Source organism: Atractosteus spatula, chromosome 5 (assembly GCF_055471065.1).
Source record: "Atractosteus spatula isolate fAtrSpa1 chromosome 5, fAtrSpa1.hap1, whole genome shotgun sequence".
Taxonomy (NCBI): domain Eukaryota; kingdom Metazoa; phylum Chordata; class Actinopteri; order Semionotiformes; family Lepisosteidae; genus Atractosteus; species Atractosteus spatula.
Window position 1 is genome coordinate 42,273,492 of NC_142710.1, and position 18,535 is coordinate 42,292,026.

Sequence of the window (18,535 nt, forward strand, 5' to 3'; positions counted from 1 at the left end):
AAATACAAACAGCCCAGCCAAAACGCAGGAGGAATCATGCCTAGACACTAAAACGTCCCCATTAATGGTGAAAACGGAGAACAACCTTTACTTGTGTGCTACTTGTGTCTTATTTACAAGCGCTAGGTGTGTCGTTTCGGGTGAAGAGGGGATTTAAAGTGGTTGGCACCACCATGCCAGCTACAACACGTTGTAATACAAATGTGCCCGTACAGGTGCCAACGCGTCGTCTCAATATGGCAGAGGCTGTAATGCAAATGTATACAGCTGTGTGAAACTAGAAACACACAATCCTCCAAGATCTTTCACTGCTGGCTGAAATTTCAGATTTCTAACATCACACATACCTGTACAGTATGAACAGTCACATACAGGAGAGTGCAGCATCATGCAGTTTCATAGAAACTGCCATTCTATTTAAAACAGATAAAACGGAGTGTAGATGAACTTGCATTTATTAGTAAGTCAACATTTTTCTTCATATGCAGCTGGGCTAAAATGCATTTAAAACAAACTATAGAGTGGGTCCGTAAAGCTAGTAAAGAGATTCATGTTCGGAAGAAAACATTAAACTTGAAATTCAGGCTCAAAAGAATGCATTAAATAAACCAAGCTGCAGTTTAGTAAGCCAGTATTTTTTATGGTTTTGTTTATTAACACTGAAGACAGTGTTAATACATTTTTACGTAGTTCTATGTAAAATCACCTTGTTTCTTTAGAGTTCGTACAAGCCTGATTGTTTCTTTGTACTTTGAACAGTCTGTAAAAGTACAGAACTGGCTTATCTGGCTTATGTGTGTGGATAAATTTGTCACCACATGTTAACTCAACTTTTCATTGAAGATTAAACACCAGCTCCCCTTATGTATGAGTTTCCAAGGACAAGTCACTGTTGCAGGGACTGCCTTGCTGTACAGGGGCAACAAATACAGAAACAAATAGAGAAAACTGCATTCTATAAAGAAGACTTTCTCACATTTCATCAGATGCTCATGTCTCTGAAAAGCATTCCATTCTGACTTTATTCAGAGTTCTGGGAAACTTTCCCAGCCTGAACTACCTGCAAAACAACAGGATTTTAAAAATCATGGAGAACAGTTTGTCAAGTGCTTCCCACAGCATTGATCGTGACAGACGAGAGAAAGTTCTCCGCTCAAGAGCATCAGATACATAGTTATTCCGCAAAAACACTACAGGGGGTTTCTTGACTATACGTGAAAAAACTGATCCTTACAGCCGTCCGCACACAGTCAAAAAGGAATATTTTGGCATATGCAGACGTTTAAAAAATTATTAAAAGTAGCTAGGAGCATGATTTTACAGCAGATCTGACCAAACACCAACGCAAATGGAGAAAAATGAAACTCTTTTACCTTTCTGTCTGCAGGGAGTAACACAGGTGCGAGGTGGGACAAAGGACAGGCTCCTGACACTGTGCTCACTGCTGTCTGTGAATTGCAGGTGTGTCCTTTTCCTAAGAAACCAGATAATGTGTGGTGTGAATGTAAGGTTCTTACTTACAGTTTCACCCAAAGTGCTGCGAATGGAACAGGAGGGAAAGAGGAGGGAGGGAAAAAGAGGGTGGGTGAGGGGAGGGATAGCTACAGGCAGTGACTGAAGGAGCCAGGGGAGGGCTTTCAGGATGAGGAGACAGACACAAGACGGAGGGAGCAGGTCAGAGCCAGGGAGGGGGAGAGGAAGAGACACAAATGCAGATGTGTTTCTAAGGATTGTAGGCATGTGTCTACAGAGAGAAATTTTAGGAGAAGCTAGAATGTCCTCCTTCCAACTGAAGTTCAAAGCCAGACACCTGTTTAGCTCTGGAGTTACTAGAAACAACTCACATGCGCTATATAAACTGGACTTCTGCAAATGAATTACTTGTGCAGTGAAGATGCTATATTTCATTCACCCACTCATTCGTGTAAATATTTAATTGACTGATATCTCTAGAAAATACAGCGCACAGTGCAGTTTCAACCTGTTTTCAAAGTTCAGCAGTTCATGGAGCACAGAAAAACTGAACATAGTGAACGACAGGTCCAGCAGCGTGTGGAGTGACAGGGGAGAGCAGCAGTCAGGACAGTGTGGTCTCAGAAGACTCATAATGGAAATGGGCAGCTGCTGGTGAGACTCCACCACACAGGGGAGTATCGATGAAGTTTAGCAAATTCAATTCATAGCAAAGTCATTTGTCACCCATGACACATATGAAGCCATTTAAGGATCTATGGGAAATGCAAAAAAAAACCCACAATCTAAGACTATTGGAGGATAACCAAACTGTCGGTGGTTTGGGTGGTGGGGGAAGTAAACAAGTACTTACCCCTCCAAAAACATTACTGTGACAGACCTACCTCTCCTCCGGTGGTCCATGATGCTTGAGCACAGGGGCAAACTGGAATGGAACAGGGAATTCTGTGCAAAGAGGGTTTATTTTAGCACCATATTACAAGATACCAAGAAAAGACGCACCAACTTTACACAGCTCAACAAGATCCCTGTGAATCCCTGTATATACCAATTCATTCTAAATGAAATCTATGTAAGACTGTGACTCTCACCCTTCACCAATTACTTTATTAACTAACTAATTCACCAATCTAATCTGTGAATCTATTTACAAAGACTAAAGTCCCTAACAACTTCTAGTGGCAGGTTAGCTGAAATTAATCCTTATTCTTCCTGGCCTACCACAGTTATTTTATTTGCCTTTGTGTTGCGTTTGTGTAGGCATGGTGGAGCAGTGGTTAGCATTGCTACCTCGCAGGGCCTCTAGACCTGGAGTGCTGTCTGCGTGGAGTTTGTATGTTCTCCCCATGTTCACGCGGGTTTCCTCCAGGTGCTCCAGTTTCTTCCCACAGTCCAAAGACATACTGGTACGTTCATTGACTTGTGGGAAAATTGGCCCTGCTGTGAGTGTGTGCATGTCTGTGTCTTTACATGTCCTGCAATGGACTGGTGTCCCGTCCAGGTTGTGTCCTGTCTTGCCATTATCTGTTCCGGTTCCCCCATGACCCTGTATTGGAAGAAAAATGGATGGATTGTGTAGACACGGTGGTGTAAATGAATGGCTCATAGTGGATGAGATATTTGGAAGGTCAGTCGACTTGTTCGAATCACTCTGAGTAAGCACCACAGAATGACGAGTTGGGAACACATTACCACCCCCGCTAAAATAATGCTGACTGATAGATTCCATACAGGAAGATTCCTTAACATATATTCGCTGGGAGACATTCACCTTCTTTTGCATAGTTGAGATATAAGGTATGTGGGGGGGGGGGTATTTAAAATATGAAATGGACATATTTATGTAATAAAGGAAATTAATTCCTTTTTTCTCTTTTTTGTTGTTTTTTTCATGGTGGCATGCTGTCTCCAGTGATCTGACTTCCATTCTTCCATTGGCTGGTGCCCATGAGTTTGTGTGTTAATCCACTGCTGTTTTAACCACATTTCAACACGACCACGAGAATACGCACCCCCCTCCCCACTGCCATTTCACGGTAAATGTTTACATAGACCAGTTATCTTTAGAAACCCCCCGCACAAAACATTTGGCTGCACAATTATTAAAAATGGAAAAAAATGAATAGATTCATAAGCATGCAAGAAATGTACCATCTGCAGAGTTAGGGACATCTACTTTTAATAAGTAATCCATTACAACTACATGTAAGTTAATAAGGGATTTCTTTTTCAATGAAATTGAAATTGGGGGGGATCATTTTAAAACATCACCAGTAACAGTGATCCATATAGTTTCTATCTAGTTACTATGTGAAGCAATACAGTACATTACCTCTTTGAAGCAATTTCCTCTTACTAATTACCAATGACTCATTTAAGAAGTAATACCTTATGCAGGTAACTAGTAACACTAATAGATTACTTTTGTAAAAGTAACTTTCCCCAACACTGAATGTGCAAATGGAATCCACAGTGAACTGCTGTGAGCTGGGATGCTAACAGATGTGAGAGGGATAGTAAATGACCAGCTAATGAGAGCAGCACATGTCCAGTCCGCACACTGCACATGCAGGAAATTCCCCCTGCCAGCCGCTGTCCGGTTCAGATAAAAGCTTTTCTGAGTTCACAAGTCAGCATTACAGAACAGTGCAGAAATTGTGGCAACATCCCATTATTCTCCGATATTTGCATGAAGGTAGTTTTGGCAGTTCGGGCATGTACTGTAGCAAAGAGGCTTCCCAGCACATTCAGTCAGACTAAGGAAAATGTACAACAGTGGAATAGGGCTGACCTTTTGGTACAGTTTGGTGCCTTTAAAGTCTGTGCCGTTTATGTTTGGACATGTGCACAGGACAGGTGTTTGAGGAGAGTGTTGGAGAGAAGCATACACCACAAGCAGAGTGCTGCAAAGTCGTGTTTGCAGGTGGAAGCAAGGCCTACCTACTGTTCAGCACAGGGAGCACAGTCTCGTGTTTCTTTGAACAGGATTGTGGGCCACTCCGGGAAAGCCAGTCTCTATAAAAAGCTGATTGCTTTCCTTGAATTCTTAATTTACCGCCTGACAGCGACCCCAGTCCCCCCCCCCCCCCCCAACACACACATTGCCGGCTCCCCCAGGGGCTCAGCGAACCATGACAGGAATGTAGCTACACTTCTCAACAAGGTGCTGGCTGAGCTGCAGATGCTCTTATCATAAATGTGGGCCTGGCTTTGGTTGATCAGCCCAGCACTGCTCTCCGTCCACCGCCGATAACAACAAGCTGAAGGCAAAGCTCTTCCGAGTGGCCAGCCAAGGAAAATCCAGAAAACCGTCGACAGGGAACAGTTCATTGTTAAAGAAAAAGTAATGCATAATGAAGGAAAGGAACACGAAAGGACCTGCGTTAAGGGAACTACTCACTAACCAGAGAAAAACAAGACCTATTTGAACATGATCTACTTGACGTGAACCGGACTCAAACCCGAGATCATTGAGGTCCACCAGAGCACAAATGAGAGCCTTTACAATGAAGCCACTTGGGAGGCCCCCTGCGATAACAATTTAATACTTTTAAAACATGCTGTTTCAGAGCCAGTTGTTAGTAACTGTGATTACTTACTAAACCCCCAGGCTGTAGCGGTTCAGACATTCGCCGTTCGATGCAATATGAGCTCTGTGTGAGTAATTTGAGATCACAGACTGGAGCAGCCAGGTCTCACCCTGACCCCAGTGACAGAGACACTCGGCGTGCTTCCAGGCGCTCACTTTTGCACAGTGAACTGAGGACACCCCAACCTACTGCACCCAGCCTGAGCCCAGCACAGCACCTCCACATGGGGTATCACAGTCGCAGGCGGTTAAAGACCTCAGTCTGGTGCAGACAGCGATGTTTAAACTCCCGTCCATCAACCCTATGAGAGGTGGGTCACTCAGGAACATCACATGAACCAGTTCCCCTCCTTCCCCAGTTCTTCAGATGACTTGCATTCCTTTGTTACTAGAGCTTGGCACAACAGATAATGATGATCGTGGCAGACCATACATGGTTTTAAAATTACCCTTAAATTTAAACAAAATAGCAAGAACTCTGCTAAACTGATATTCACCTAATTACCATGTACAGCAAAGGAGACTCTGACAAACTGTGCTGCATTCCTGCCAGCAACTATCTGATCAATGTGACTGAATTAATCAGTGCAGCTTAAACATTCCTAACTCATTTCTTGGATATCAGGACTGTTTAACAGGAACAGGTTTTTCATAAATGAGGATGTAATGAATAATCCTCATTATTGCATTAATAATCCACTGACCAAACACATCACTCTGTATCTTCAAGGCACAGCTCATAATATCAGAGCAAGTCTAAAGATGAAATTCCATCATCCAGGTTTTACCTACGTTTGTGGTGACTGGACCTGTAACAGTCGTATCATTTGGTATTTATTTTAATCTTAATATGCCATTTGTAAATATTTGTCTTTACTAAGATGTAAAACATTGCCTATGTGTAGAAAAATGTGCACTTATCATCAAGCTGACTGGAAACATTTTTAATGATCCTCTTATTTATTTAATCTTATAACTGAACAAAGACCACAAGCTAACTAAATATATCTGTATCCAATTTAATTTCCTTGTTCCTTCTGGTAATACAGAAGGTGTGAAAGGTGAAGTCAAACACAGGAGTGTTTAAACTTTATGTCTCACAAGAACAGTGAGTCAGTATTTTCCTCACAACATTACAAGTTTGGTTACAAGCAGTCTGTTCCTGTTTTGCAGATTCGTCACAGGAAAAAAAAGCGAAAAACAGGCAACCTTCAGCTCTCACAATCTAATATGTTAATCAAGCACTGTCAATTGTTCCACTTCTTGAAAAATAATGTACCTGTAGGTATGACCTTTTCAAACTGCAGTATTGTGGTTCCCCAGGATTAGTGCTCTCTAACGTCATGTTGGGCTAGAACAACATGACACAGATACATTGATAGACTTCTGTTACAGTACACTGTACCCTCAGTAGCACCCCATGGAAGCATGCTAAAATAATCAACGCTGGAGATTAACCACATCCACCAACACAGAATTCAGGGTCTACATACTGATGAGTTGCATATCTTTTAATGCTTTTTTGGAAAAAATATAATCACTCACATGGAAAAGCATGCATGAGGATCTGAACTGCAATCCCTGTTCAAATGAGGTTTTTTCAAAAGATCCGGTACTTTATACAGGATCAACAAATTGAGCAACAAGTCAAGGTCCATACTACATGTTTGGATGGAAGGCACACCTTTGTATGACTTAGTGCAGGGACATGTTCACAGGGAAGCCCCATGGAAAAGTGCACCTGGAAAGACGCGGTTTGTGATGAAGATGGGTTCTGAGCAAACAGATGTCATATTGGCTGCCTTGTAACTTTTCCAGGGGTGTGGCTCATAAGAGAACAGGGCAACACTGTTACGCTTTCATATTCAGCAGTTCCCAGCAGATATTTGTTGCAAGTAACTGATATGTATTGTTATGTTATCATCTGAGGCTATTGTATGGCTGGGAGTGCCAGTGGAAACTGAATCCTAACGCATCACAGCTCACTGCCTACCACTGCCAGGAGTTCTGTAAGAGCATGCATATGGAATAGGGCTCAGTGCACTGAAAACCTGGGCAGTGTGGAATTGCCCTACAGCAGAGGAGGTTGCTGTTGTCCAGGAAGTGGAGCTGCGTGGCGTTGAGCCAGGGAGCGAGTCTGATCGAATCCCAGCGGGGGCTGGGCTCCACTTGTCTTGACACACACAGGCCACTGCAGTATGGAAAAGGCCTTTAGGAGCGGAGGGCTTAGCACTAGTCCAGCGTGTGTGGATTACGAACTGAAGATGGGATTCGGGGTCGTACCACAGGATCCACATCCATATTTGTGTCCCCTATGTAGGAAAGAAAGCTGGGCAGTGAACATGCACGAGCTACTGCTGCGACAGAGCAGAGCTTGTTTTTATGGCCTGAGGGAATAGAGGTTACTCGCCAAGCACATACAGAAAGAAGCATGCGTGTTTGCATTGTGACGTTATGGAAGATTTCCAAAATGTATGCTTTCATCCATTAATCCTTACCACTGTATCTAATACAGGGTTGGGGGGGGGGGGGGGGCTGGAGTCTATCCCAGCAAACAACAGCCGCAAGGCAGGGTACACCCTGGATGGGACGCCAGTCCATCACAGGACACAAAGACTCCAATATGCACACACTCACACCAGGGGAAATTTCCCAGAAGCCATTTAACCTACCAGTATATCTTTGGACTGTAGGAGGAAATAGGAGCACCTGGAGGAAACCCATGTGAACACAGGGAGAACATACACAGACACACAGACAGAACCCCAGGAATTGAACCCAGGGTCTCAGCACTGTGAGGCCACAATGCTAACCAACCCACCACTGTGCCACCCAAAAGTATGCTTAACATAGAAACCCAATGTAATTACCTTTTGTGTTGATCCTCACATTCCTGTTCAGATGATTTAAAAGCTACATTCCAACAGAAAGATTCTCAGAACAAAAAAAAGGAGTTTAAAATGATAACTGCAAAAACATTGTTTTTGGCCAAAGAAAGAATGAAAGAGCAGTTAGAAATGAAAGGAGACAATTTGGCAAATCAGTCTTGTTTCTCTAGCAGCTAATTGAGAATCTCCTTCAGCCATTTGTTGAAAGAAGCAAGGATATCAGTTTCAACAGCATGGCTGGGGGTAGCTTGTTCCAGACTCCCACCACCCCAACAGTTTTGCAAAATGTTATTCCTGCCCGATAATATCAGTGTTCTCCAGGATGGACATTGCACTGCCTATTCCAATGCTTATCTATTCAAAAAGGAGGGAGTGTTATTATAGGAGATGGTGCCTCTAATCTCACTGGTCATACAAGATAAATATACAGTAGTTCAACAAGCTAGGGCATCACAAGTAAGTGAGGACAGCCCAACCTTACTCTGGGTTTACCCCCATTAACTGCATGTGGACTAGTGTTTTACCATCATTAGTCATTGGACTAAATCAGAAACCTGGATTTCCATGTTCAAATGTGAGTCAGAAGTCACTGTTCTGTACTTGCATTGTGTAGGAAAGCACCCTTGATATAGCGAAGTGTAACAGAACAAAATATTTCCAGTGGTGTTTATGGTTCATGTTAGTGTGCGGGTCTTCCTACCAAACTAGAATATGATGCAGCTAATAATGTGTATCTTTACATGTAAAACGCAAATCTATCATTCTTAAAGTTTGTGCAAGCTGGTGTTGCTCCTTTTCACCGCCTATTACAAAAATGCATCACGACTGTGACAGACAACACGCTCCGGAGGTTTAATGACGCACCCGCACAGTTTCTTTCTGAATCATTCCTATCTGGTCGCTGTGAATGAACACGAACTGCAGTTCGAAACCGTGACTCAGCTGGGAAGCAGGCTGTGCGCGATGCCGAGACCATCACGAGGTGTCCACCGGGGCAGGTATTGTGGGGGTGCACTTCCAGCCATGTGGAACCCAAGCTGAGTTTTGTGTGTGTGTGTGTGTGTGTGTGTGGGCTCACCACCTGCTCACTGGATGAGTACATGAAATCAGCGCTGGTCTAGGAGAGAGGGGACTTTGTGGGTTTAAGAGCTTCACAGGTTTAGGATGATTGCTCGCCAAACGTTTTCTTTGAAAGGGAAGCAGTATATTCGCATAAATTCCAAGACAGAAACATATGTATCTGTAAACAGGGCCACATCCTGTAATGGGGGGGGTGTTTTGTTTAGCAAAGCATTTCTCCCGTTTCTTCTTAACTCAAGGACTAATACAGGTGACACATTAATTTGTCCTGTTTCCATAAGTACGTGCATGATCATGCATGGAGATAAGTATAATAAGACCTTGAAGTCTGTCCCTTCAGGGCTGGATACAGTCGATTGCATGCATTCAGAGCAGTCTGTAATTTCTGTAAAACATGATGATAGCACAGCCGTAGGGAATTTACCCCCATTTCTCCTATTGATGTCATGCAGTTTTGTAAAGTAAGCACACTGCCCCTTCTGGGTGGGCTACAGGGCAACCTATCTCCCCTGTATGTGTGTATTTAGTGCAGCATATACATTATCATCCACAGGGAAACACTCTGTAAAGAAATTTAAGCAAAAAATGAGTGGTGAACAGCAGGCTCTTTTTATAGTTTGTATTAATATAGGGGGCATTTGATTTTATGTTTAAGTTCACAATTTAACATGGGGACTAAACCTGCAGTGATATTTATACTTACAACAAACTATATAAAAGATTAGCTCTCCACTGATCTGTGTGTTATACTGTATGTTCATACACAAAGAAGTACCGAGTTCTACCACCTAGAGTGTGGCTATGACCTTTAGCCCAGCCACCTCTTCACAGTGCATTCATGCCATAATCGCCAAGGTTTGAATGCAGTTCTCTTACAAATATAGGAAGCACTGCTGTTCCCACATCCTGGAGTCTTCCAAACCTCAAGGAGTCGGCGACAACCTTTAAAAAGCAGCCAACCTCTGCTGCACAGATCTACTCGCTGGGCAGGTGGGAAGCACACAGGTCAAGCAGTGGCGAAAGAAGAAGGCAAATAAAGGCAAACACTTTTAGTAAAGTGAAAAGTCATCTTTTATTGGTACCATACAGGAATTATCAATGGCACAAACTAGGCAAAAATAAAATATTAAACTGCCCCAATGACAAGAGGCTCTACAGGGACAGCAATGGGTACACATCACCATTCAGTTTGAGCTGTGAAAGGATTGCACCTGTAGCACAGAGAAGTTGGAGGAGCAGCTGCACAGCTTGACTGACTCTGAGCTTTGACTGGGGCTGTTTTAAAGATCCAGACCCTCCCTCCTCAAACCATAACATCCATCTAGAGCTCACCTTTAGAAATTTGAAAGCAGACATGCTGAACGCTTGGGGGGGTGAAGTTTGTTTTTCGTCTTTCCAAAATTTTAAACAGCCATGCGGAAAAATTGCGACGAGCTCCTCGCGGGCTCAAGAACGCCCTCTGGTGTTGACAGCTTGTCAGGACAGAAACATTTCCATCCACCGTGTAGCGCCTGCCTCCAAAACCAACACTCAAGTCCCTCGCAGACACCATTCACCAAAGCCAAAACAAATCAAATCGGCACAGGCCAGTTATAGAATTAAAAATACAAAAGGGGCATGCTGAGATCTGTAAAAGAATAAATAATTTCAAATAAATTATGAGAGTGTCATGGTGAGCAGTATCTCTGCAACACTTGGTTTATAGAACTGGAGTGTCACCTCCTGTTGTACACAATTGACTGGAGGCCCAGAGAGGCACTCCTGTGTCGGCACAGCAGCAGCAAGGAGGAATGTCAAGTTGTATAGAAAAGCCTAATGAAGCAGAATGAATGCACACAAATATAGACAGCAGGAAAGCCAAAAGTGAAAACCTGCTATCAGTTATAGGTGAATGGTGATCGTACCCTTAGTTCAATCAATCTCATACAAGTCCAAAAACAGGGATTACGTTTTCGGTTTTGCTTTTTCCTTTCTTATGTTTTACATTTGATAAGAATGGCTTCAGGGTGCTCTAAGGAAGAATACATTTAATTACAGTTATACAGAACTTTGCTACTACCTTAAATATACAAGCACAAATACACAAAAACAGAAAATCAGAAAAAAAATAATCCACACAAGCTTACTCTGTCCTTTAAAAAAATACAAACCAATATTTTTAGGGGTAGGGGGTTTTAATGGATCTTGAAAGTAGCTCCTTGGTCTGTAGCTTTCATTATCAGTAAAAAAAAACACCAAAAAAAAGCATCCTTGGGAAAGTGAGGTGAGTATAAAATGTTTTACTCTTTCAAAATGCTGTCAAATATTTAAAAGCATTATCGGAGGAACAAGCATTCTCTTAGCTGTTTGACCAAGAATAAGCTGAGGTACCGGGCTTACAGAGCGAGCGAGCAAATGAGCCAATGAGGTTCTGAACAAGTCAAGATGGCTGTCTTGATCTGGGAAAAAAATCCAATCAGTTTGTTCAAATCGGGTGGGTTGGATGGTTGAAACTGTGAAAGTGCCAGGGCCAGGGTGCCAGAGTTGTAAGCCGCCTCTTCTTCCAGATCAAACAGTAGAAACTACCCCGTTCTCTCAGCCCCCGACCTGGGATCGCTCACTGGGAGGAAGAGCACTGAAGCCGCTGAACGCAATTGCTTCGAACATCTACCTTCAAAGGAGGTGGAAGCTTTTCCCCACTGAATTTTACAGCCCAAAGTCTGAAGATTCTCACCACAACCCCACCCCTGGATTTGGGATGCAATTACTGCATCTGACAGCGGATAGCAACCCTCATCCATTTGAAGGGGGAGCGTTCAACTGCATGGGCTCATACTCACAGGGCAGTGCGATATCCTCACACACCTACGACAACTGTGGTCTTTATTGGAAAGTTACAGCAACCCCCCCCAACACTACAAAAAAAAAACAGAGGGTAGCTGTATGATGGCCTTGTAGACATAAGATACTTAACCTTTGATCTGGCATTAGCACACACACAGAAGGAGATCAGTGAAGTGTTTCTTATTTTTTAATCCTAGTAAAAGGTTCATACTCACAGAAACCTGACTTACTACAGGGGATTCTTTCAGGGTATTATTCTGACTGTTGTATGTCTAATCAAGCACAGACCATACCATTTCTCAAAATACAAAATAAAAACGACAGTTGTAATATAATAATAATACAAATTTCTTTAGCATCAAGAGTTTAACATCTATATATGTAAATCTTTCCCCAGGCCCTTCACTCATAATCAGAAAGTTAAAAAAAAAACTGTAAAAAGACCAAAATACACCACCATTGTATTAAAAAGCATGTTACAGTGAAATCAGTATCATGAATACTAGGGGTATTTCTCTCTGGGTCCATTTTTTTATTTAAGATTTTGATAAAATAAAAAAAAGATTAATCAATAAAACCACTTCTACAGAACACATGTGGAAAACAAAGTTTGGAAAGGTGTTCATATCCTCAGCATTAGCAAGGTGTATACAGCCAAACGCCAGTACCTCAATGCTTTACTGTTTGTTTGTATTTTTAAGATTTAACGCAGTGGTTCTCAACTCCAGTCCTCAAGCGGCGTGACAGTACAGGTTTTTGTTTCAACCGGGTCCTACAAAAAAAATAATTTAATTTTTAAAAACCGAGCGTCTGTTTCAGCCTGAAGTGCACACAACAATTTCCAAAGATCAAATATAGCCGGTTGCCAGGCAGAGCGCAGCGTCCCGCCCTGTGGGCACAACCGAAACCAGAGTGGGCTTCAGCGGCCTGCAGCGCGACCCAAGGTTGGAACAAGAACCTGCAGCAGCGACCGGTTCAGGCTGGCGAAGTCGGTCCGGCTGTGGGCGATCGTCCTGGTTCTGTGGCAAGTGGTTATGGTGGACAACCACAGGCTACTCTGTGAAACCATGTTTGGGCGCAGGATGAGAAACCAGGCGGCCAGCCTCGGATTACTTGGTGTTTTAAGAATCAGGACAAGTGGGATCCTGGAAACTTTTGTTGTTTCGTTTTGTTTTTTGAGAGAAGAGCAAGGGGCAGAGGGGAGTTCAGCTCTGAAACCGAGATCACACGCACACAAGACGCCAGGTGTTTCCCATCGAGCACTGCGATCCCTCACAGCGGGGCACGTGCCAGCTGACTGGACAGAGGGCGGAGCCGAGCGCCACTGGTGAAGCGGACCCTACAGGGCGACGAGCGTTGGGCGAGCTGTCCCTACGCGACTGGGTGACAATTCCCCCTCCCTCCCCTGCCCCTCCGCCCCCAGTTTACTGGGACGCCTGCGAGGTGGGGTTGTCATTCTTGCTCTCCTGGCTGGAGGGGGCTTTGCTGTTCCAGGGGCTGTTGGCGCCCAACGCCGGGGAGTTGTTGAAACTGTCCTCGTCATCGATGCCATTGGCCGCGTCAAACTGCGTGTTCTCCAGACGAGTGATCAGCCGCTCATCTTCGTCCCCGAACTCCCCTCCCATCAGAGTGGGCTCTCCCACCACCATCACGTCCTGCAGGGGGGGACAGGAAGGGGCGCAAACATTATCCCCGCAGTATGGGGGAGGAGGGCAGTAGTCCCGCCACAGAGCGAGGGGAGGGGCAGGCATGGAGTGGAGCTGGGACTGGTGGGCCCCATGCACAGCGAACTGTGGCGCTTCAGCAACGGAAAGTTAAAGTGAAACGAACGGCGGGTCCACGAATTTTACTCAAGGACTCTACATTTTCCCCTGTTAAAAACCGCAAAGCAATCTGCAAGGCTCACCTCTCTGTCGTTTGCCGTTTTATCTTTGAGCTTTGAATCCACATCACGTAGTTGTTTTCCATGTGTTTCTTGACGCTGCAATATTAAACTGCCTCCTTAAGGACGCCTTTTCTTACACGTTCCACCCACAGCCAAGTATTCAACTGCCTCAAAAAACTCTCAAAGCACACCCTTCTTTTGCGATCAAGAATTGCTGTCTCTTGTAATTGCTCAAAATAGGTTTCATGTGACAGCCAGGGAAATTCAGAAAATACAGTATATGGAAGAAAAGGGGAAAACAGGAGAAGCTCTGCTGAGAAGCAGTGAAACGCCTCCCTTCGTACCCTTCTGCGTTTAACTGTAACAGAAGTGCTTGATCGCTCACATTGCATCTCTTATCAACACCAGGGGCTTTTAAAATAAAAAGTGGTGTTTAAGTGTGGCCAGATATTCCTCTTCATGGCCGTTCTTTCATGCTGTGATTAGCCCATCACAAAAGGAAAAAGGAATGTTTGCAGGCTGTGGTCTTTCCACACTTTGTTACATAGTTACAATCAAGGAAACTGACAATGGCATTATCTTTGTACATTTAAGAAGAAATACAGCTTCTCAGTTTGTGGGATCTTTTGAAAGTGTTTTGGGTCTATTTTCACTTGGCTCATACACAGAAGTATGCCAGAAGTCACCCAGTTTTACCATCAAAGCAGTAAGAAGGGTTATTCTGACGCTTTGACTGAAATATTCCAGCCTGGCAGAAACTCTTCTACTACAAGACCACTGCAGCTTTGGGGCCATTATTGGGTGAAAGTTTTCTTTTGTTTTTAATTTTAATCTTAGGTTGCTACAACTATAAGTTAAGTTCATGTTAGAACTGGGACGTTCACCCTTTGGCTTCTGCAGTACGTGCCAGGGGACAGACTATGGTCCTGTGCCCAGATACAGTGTGCCATCCAGCTCAGCCCCAGTTGTAGATGGCAACAACACGGGCACTATCAAGTGTGTCGGGCCTCTAGTGCCACAGGCGCCCACACCCACCCTCCTTGGTGCCAGAAAGGTAAAGAAATCAGATGCTTACAGGTACCTGGCTGGAGAGAGAGAAACTGCTGGCAGGGCTCTTCTTCTTGCTGTTGCTGTTACTGTTGGTGCCCCCTCCGGAGCTCATGGTGCTGCCCCCTGACATCTTCCTTTTCCGGCGCTTGCTGGGCTGCTGTCTGGCAGGCTCCGCTGCAGGGGATAGAAGGCCCGGGATTCAGAGGCTTCTCCTGTACGGCTCCCCGATTTGAGAGCTGGGACAGGGAACCTTAAGGATCCTCTCACTACGACTTCTTTTGTTAAAAAAGACAGACCCCAGTGGAAACTCTGCTCTGGACTAGACTTCAAATGGCTCTATGTGAATTTAAACTAGATCACTGGCCTGAGGAATCCACTTTCCATTTCAAAAGAGGAGAAAAGTCTATTTCTGCAAAGCTGACAGACGGAATAGTCTCAAGCAAAACAATAATTTAGAAGATTATTTACTGCTTAACAAAGGACGGAAATCAGGGAGGTCACCCACACACTGCAAAAAGCTTATTTTTCTACAAAAACAATCACAAATAATCCAAGAGGCTGAGTGAAGCAGCACATCTAGAAGATAAATTTTAAAACCAAATAATGTTTTCTTTCATTGTTGCAGCAACAGTGGAACTGAATTTTGGAGAAACGTCAAGAAAATATATTTATTCTAGATTCAAGTAAGCTAATTTGAACAACACTGCCATAGCTATAGAACACAATGAATATTATGGTAAGATGGCAACAACTGACAGTTCAGTACAGTTTGTAACCCTGTATAGCAGATGTGCATCTTACTCCATCCCCATCACATGTTTACTGGTGTTACTTTTTGTTTCCACAGTTCCTATCCATCGGGTCACTGGGTTTATACCTGCTTCTTTGAGTATCTGTACATTGATGGTTACTGGGGTCAGTGCATATATGCCAATGTCTCCTGTCCCAACTAGCAGGAACGAGTATGACCAAATCTCACCTGGAGGGGCCACCATTCTCTGCCACTTCTGAAAGAGACACGTCTTGAGGCAGTCTCTGGGGCTTAAGCTGTAGGTCTTGTGCCTGGACATCAACTCCTGCATGGGCTCTAAAATTACACACAACTGGAAAACAGAAGAGAGACATGGTCTGGCATTCCTTTACATTCCCAAAACACTGCAAAATAGTACACTTCAAATGTGTCTCAGATTTTTCTCTATAATATTCAGGAAAAAAATATTAATTTGGTGAGAGATTAATGTAAGAGAAAAGGTTTATCATTTTTAAATTCTACACCGACCTAAATGCTATAAAAACACCAGGAGTGGTTTCAGAATCTGTGCTCAGCTCTGATTGACTGGAGTCCTCAGACACCTTATTTGTACATTTATATTACTTCACACAAAAGCATCCTCTGCAGGAAATGTATATATACCAGGACAAAACTAACCGAGCTTCAGAGAGACAAAGACATACAGAAAAAACAGAAAATGGAGCTGAATGTTTTCTTTTCAATCCAAGCACCCACAGCAGGTTAAATGCAGTGGATGAAGCTCTTACTGGTAACACTGTTATAATCAAGAGGTCTACTTGGCCAGGTTGACAGCTGTACAATTAAGCCCACCTGACAGCCTGCTTACTGCGCTGACAAAACACGGCTACTATCATGACATTAAGACACCCAGCAATCCCCCAGAGCCTCAGTGGCAGAATAAACTGAGGAATCTCCAAAAAGCTTCAAATCCACCCCACCCAAAACAACTGTGCACTGCTGCTTGGGGGATCCCAGCTGAACATCAGAGGTACACTACAGGGCCCAAAAAGGGCTCTCAATACAGCCCCACAGGCTTGCCTTCAAGACGTGAAAAATAACAACCTTTTCTTCTGACATCCACTCGTGTTTTCAAGTCTGATATGTGGTAATTGTATGGTAAAAGCTGCCCTCACACGACTAAATCAAAGGATTCATGGGTCAGGAAGCTCTGATAACACTCACTCGGAGGTAGTTAAGTGTGGAGTTTGAGAGGCCACATCTTGTGATGTTTTTCGACAGCTGATCCAACATCTGGGGGTCTTGGGCCTGTGGAAAAAAAAACAGGCAATAAACACACAAACACCTTAGCAGAATATGCCATTAAAAGTGTTTGCCTCTCAAGACAGGCATCCAACTGGCTAGCAGGGTGATCCCATAGCTATCCAAAATTAATTTCGAAACCACTTGCTCACTTGGACTGATGCTTATCAGGCATCTTTTTACATTCCCAAGCATTGAAATTCCAACAGTGTAAAAAACATCTGGTGAATACTAAAACCAAGTTCAGATCTTAAGCATCAGTTCCTACATTAACAACTGACAAAACAAATTCCAGATTTTTTCCACCTACTTAAATTTTCAAGACCTGTGTCTTTGACAAAATGTCAGAGAACACAATTTGTGCAAATTTTACTTTCTATTAGTGAACTCTTTTACATGCAAGTTCACATCATTAATAAAGGCCTGTGCTGTGTGACACTGTTTGCTTGTAAACTTCAGCATAAAATCTTTTAGCATGATCTGATATATAACTGAAGACTATAGACACAGTATAGATATAGCTAAACTGTATTTTATATTGTGAAAGTTATCTGGCTTTGATGAAAAACGTAAGTTGCAAGTTTTCTAATTCACTCATGTTTTTAGCTATCGCTAAATCTATTTTTCCAGATATTTATGCAGACAATTATCTGGCTAATGATGACATTTCATATTAGGTAGTATTACCTTTTCTGCATTTTTACTAAATCTGGCTAATTTGAATATTCAACACAATCTGATCAGTGCACCCAGCAGGACTGAAGTTTGATTATAACTAAAATGATCATTTACGTAATTTGTGTCAAAAATCTGTCACTGTCAAAATGTGACAGTTAAAGGTTTATTCCATGCTGAAAAGAGAAGAAAGGAAACGTGTCACACCCGAAGAAGGCTCCACAGCCGAAACGTTGCGTTTCCCTTCTTCTCTTTTCAGCAGGGAAGAAACCTTTAACTTGTTCCTTTGCAGCCTACGCATGCTGATGCACATACCCACCTGAACTACTTTTTTTATCAGCTAGATGTCTTGTAAGTGTACAACTGACACTGATTACTAATTACATGCTCAGTTTAAAAAAAGCAATTGCTTAGAGTGCCTGACTCTCACAGTACGGTTGAGTTCAGTCCTGTATAGGTTTAGGATTTCTGTTTTTAGGGTCACCCGATTCATCAAAATCATCAACATCGACACTGATACGCTGCAATGAACTGTTGAATTCATAAAGACATATGTGTAAATTATATAATGATCATGATGTTTAGCTAGCTAAACAACAAACACTGAAAAATAAATGGAATTATTGCACATCGTGACAAAGTTCCACTGCTAACGTTCTGATCACAGACTGTACTTGTGATGTTCACTGCAGGGACCCATCCACTGTGTCCACATATGTGTGATTGTGCACGTACAAAGATTTAATTAATAATTTAAACATTAAATGCATATGAACCCAATCCAAGTGAAATCACATATTGGAAATTAACTCTACCCCCATGCGTTATCTTAACACGGGTAGATTTCAGTTCGATTGGCTGAGCCACTGTTTGACACCCAGCCAACTACTGTCTCAAATGAACAAGAGTAACAGCTCAGCGTTTTTCGAGAGGCTGATTTCAGAAACACAGAGGATTCTGTTAGGTTGGGTGTATTTTTGTTTAACACCAATTTATTTGCGTGTAATGAACTTCATTTG

At 43.1% G+C, this 18,535-nt stretch overlaps 2 protein-coding genes across 17 annotated transcripts in view; both read right to left on the reverse strand.

Moving 5' to 3' along the window:
* Positions 1-1,543, reverse strand: part of prom2 (prominin 2) — a 38,374-nt gene extending 36,831 nt beyond the window's left edge. Inside the window, exon 1 of the mRNA XM_088917371.1 lies at positions 1,374-1,543. The gene's annotated coding sequence lies outside the window, so the exon portion shown is untranslated. The remainder of the gene's footprint in view (positions 1-1,373) is intronic.
* An 8,534-nt stretch (positions 1,544-10,077) lies between these two features.
* Positions 10,078-18,535, reverse strand: part of ldb1a (LIM domain binding 1a) — a 48,844-nt gene continuing 40,386 nt past the window's right edge. For 7 of the 16 annotated variants that reach the window (XM_088915418.1, XM_088915419.1, XM_088915417.1 and 4 more), the window contains 5 exons: positions 16,764-16,847; positions 15,768-15,891; positions 14,820-14,962; positions 13,760-13,834; positions 10,078-13,508 (listed from right to left, as the gene is read on the reverse strand). In XM_088915418.1, coding sequence (XP_088771544.1) covers positions 13,278-13,508; positions 13,760-13,834; positions 14,820-14,962; positions 15,768-15,891; positions 16,764-16,847 — 657 coding nt within the window. In that variant the 3' untranslated portion in view covers positions 10,078-13,277. Of the gene's footprint in view, positions 13,509-13,759; positions 13,835-14,813; positions 14,963-15,767; positions 15,892-16,763; positions 16,848-18,535 lie in introns of all 16 variants that reach the window. The other 9 variants (XM_088915420.1, XM_088915421.1, XM_088915411.1 and 6 more) reach the window with 4 other exon arrangements.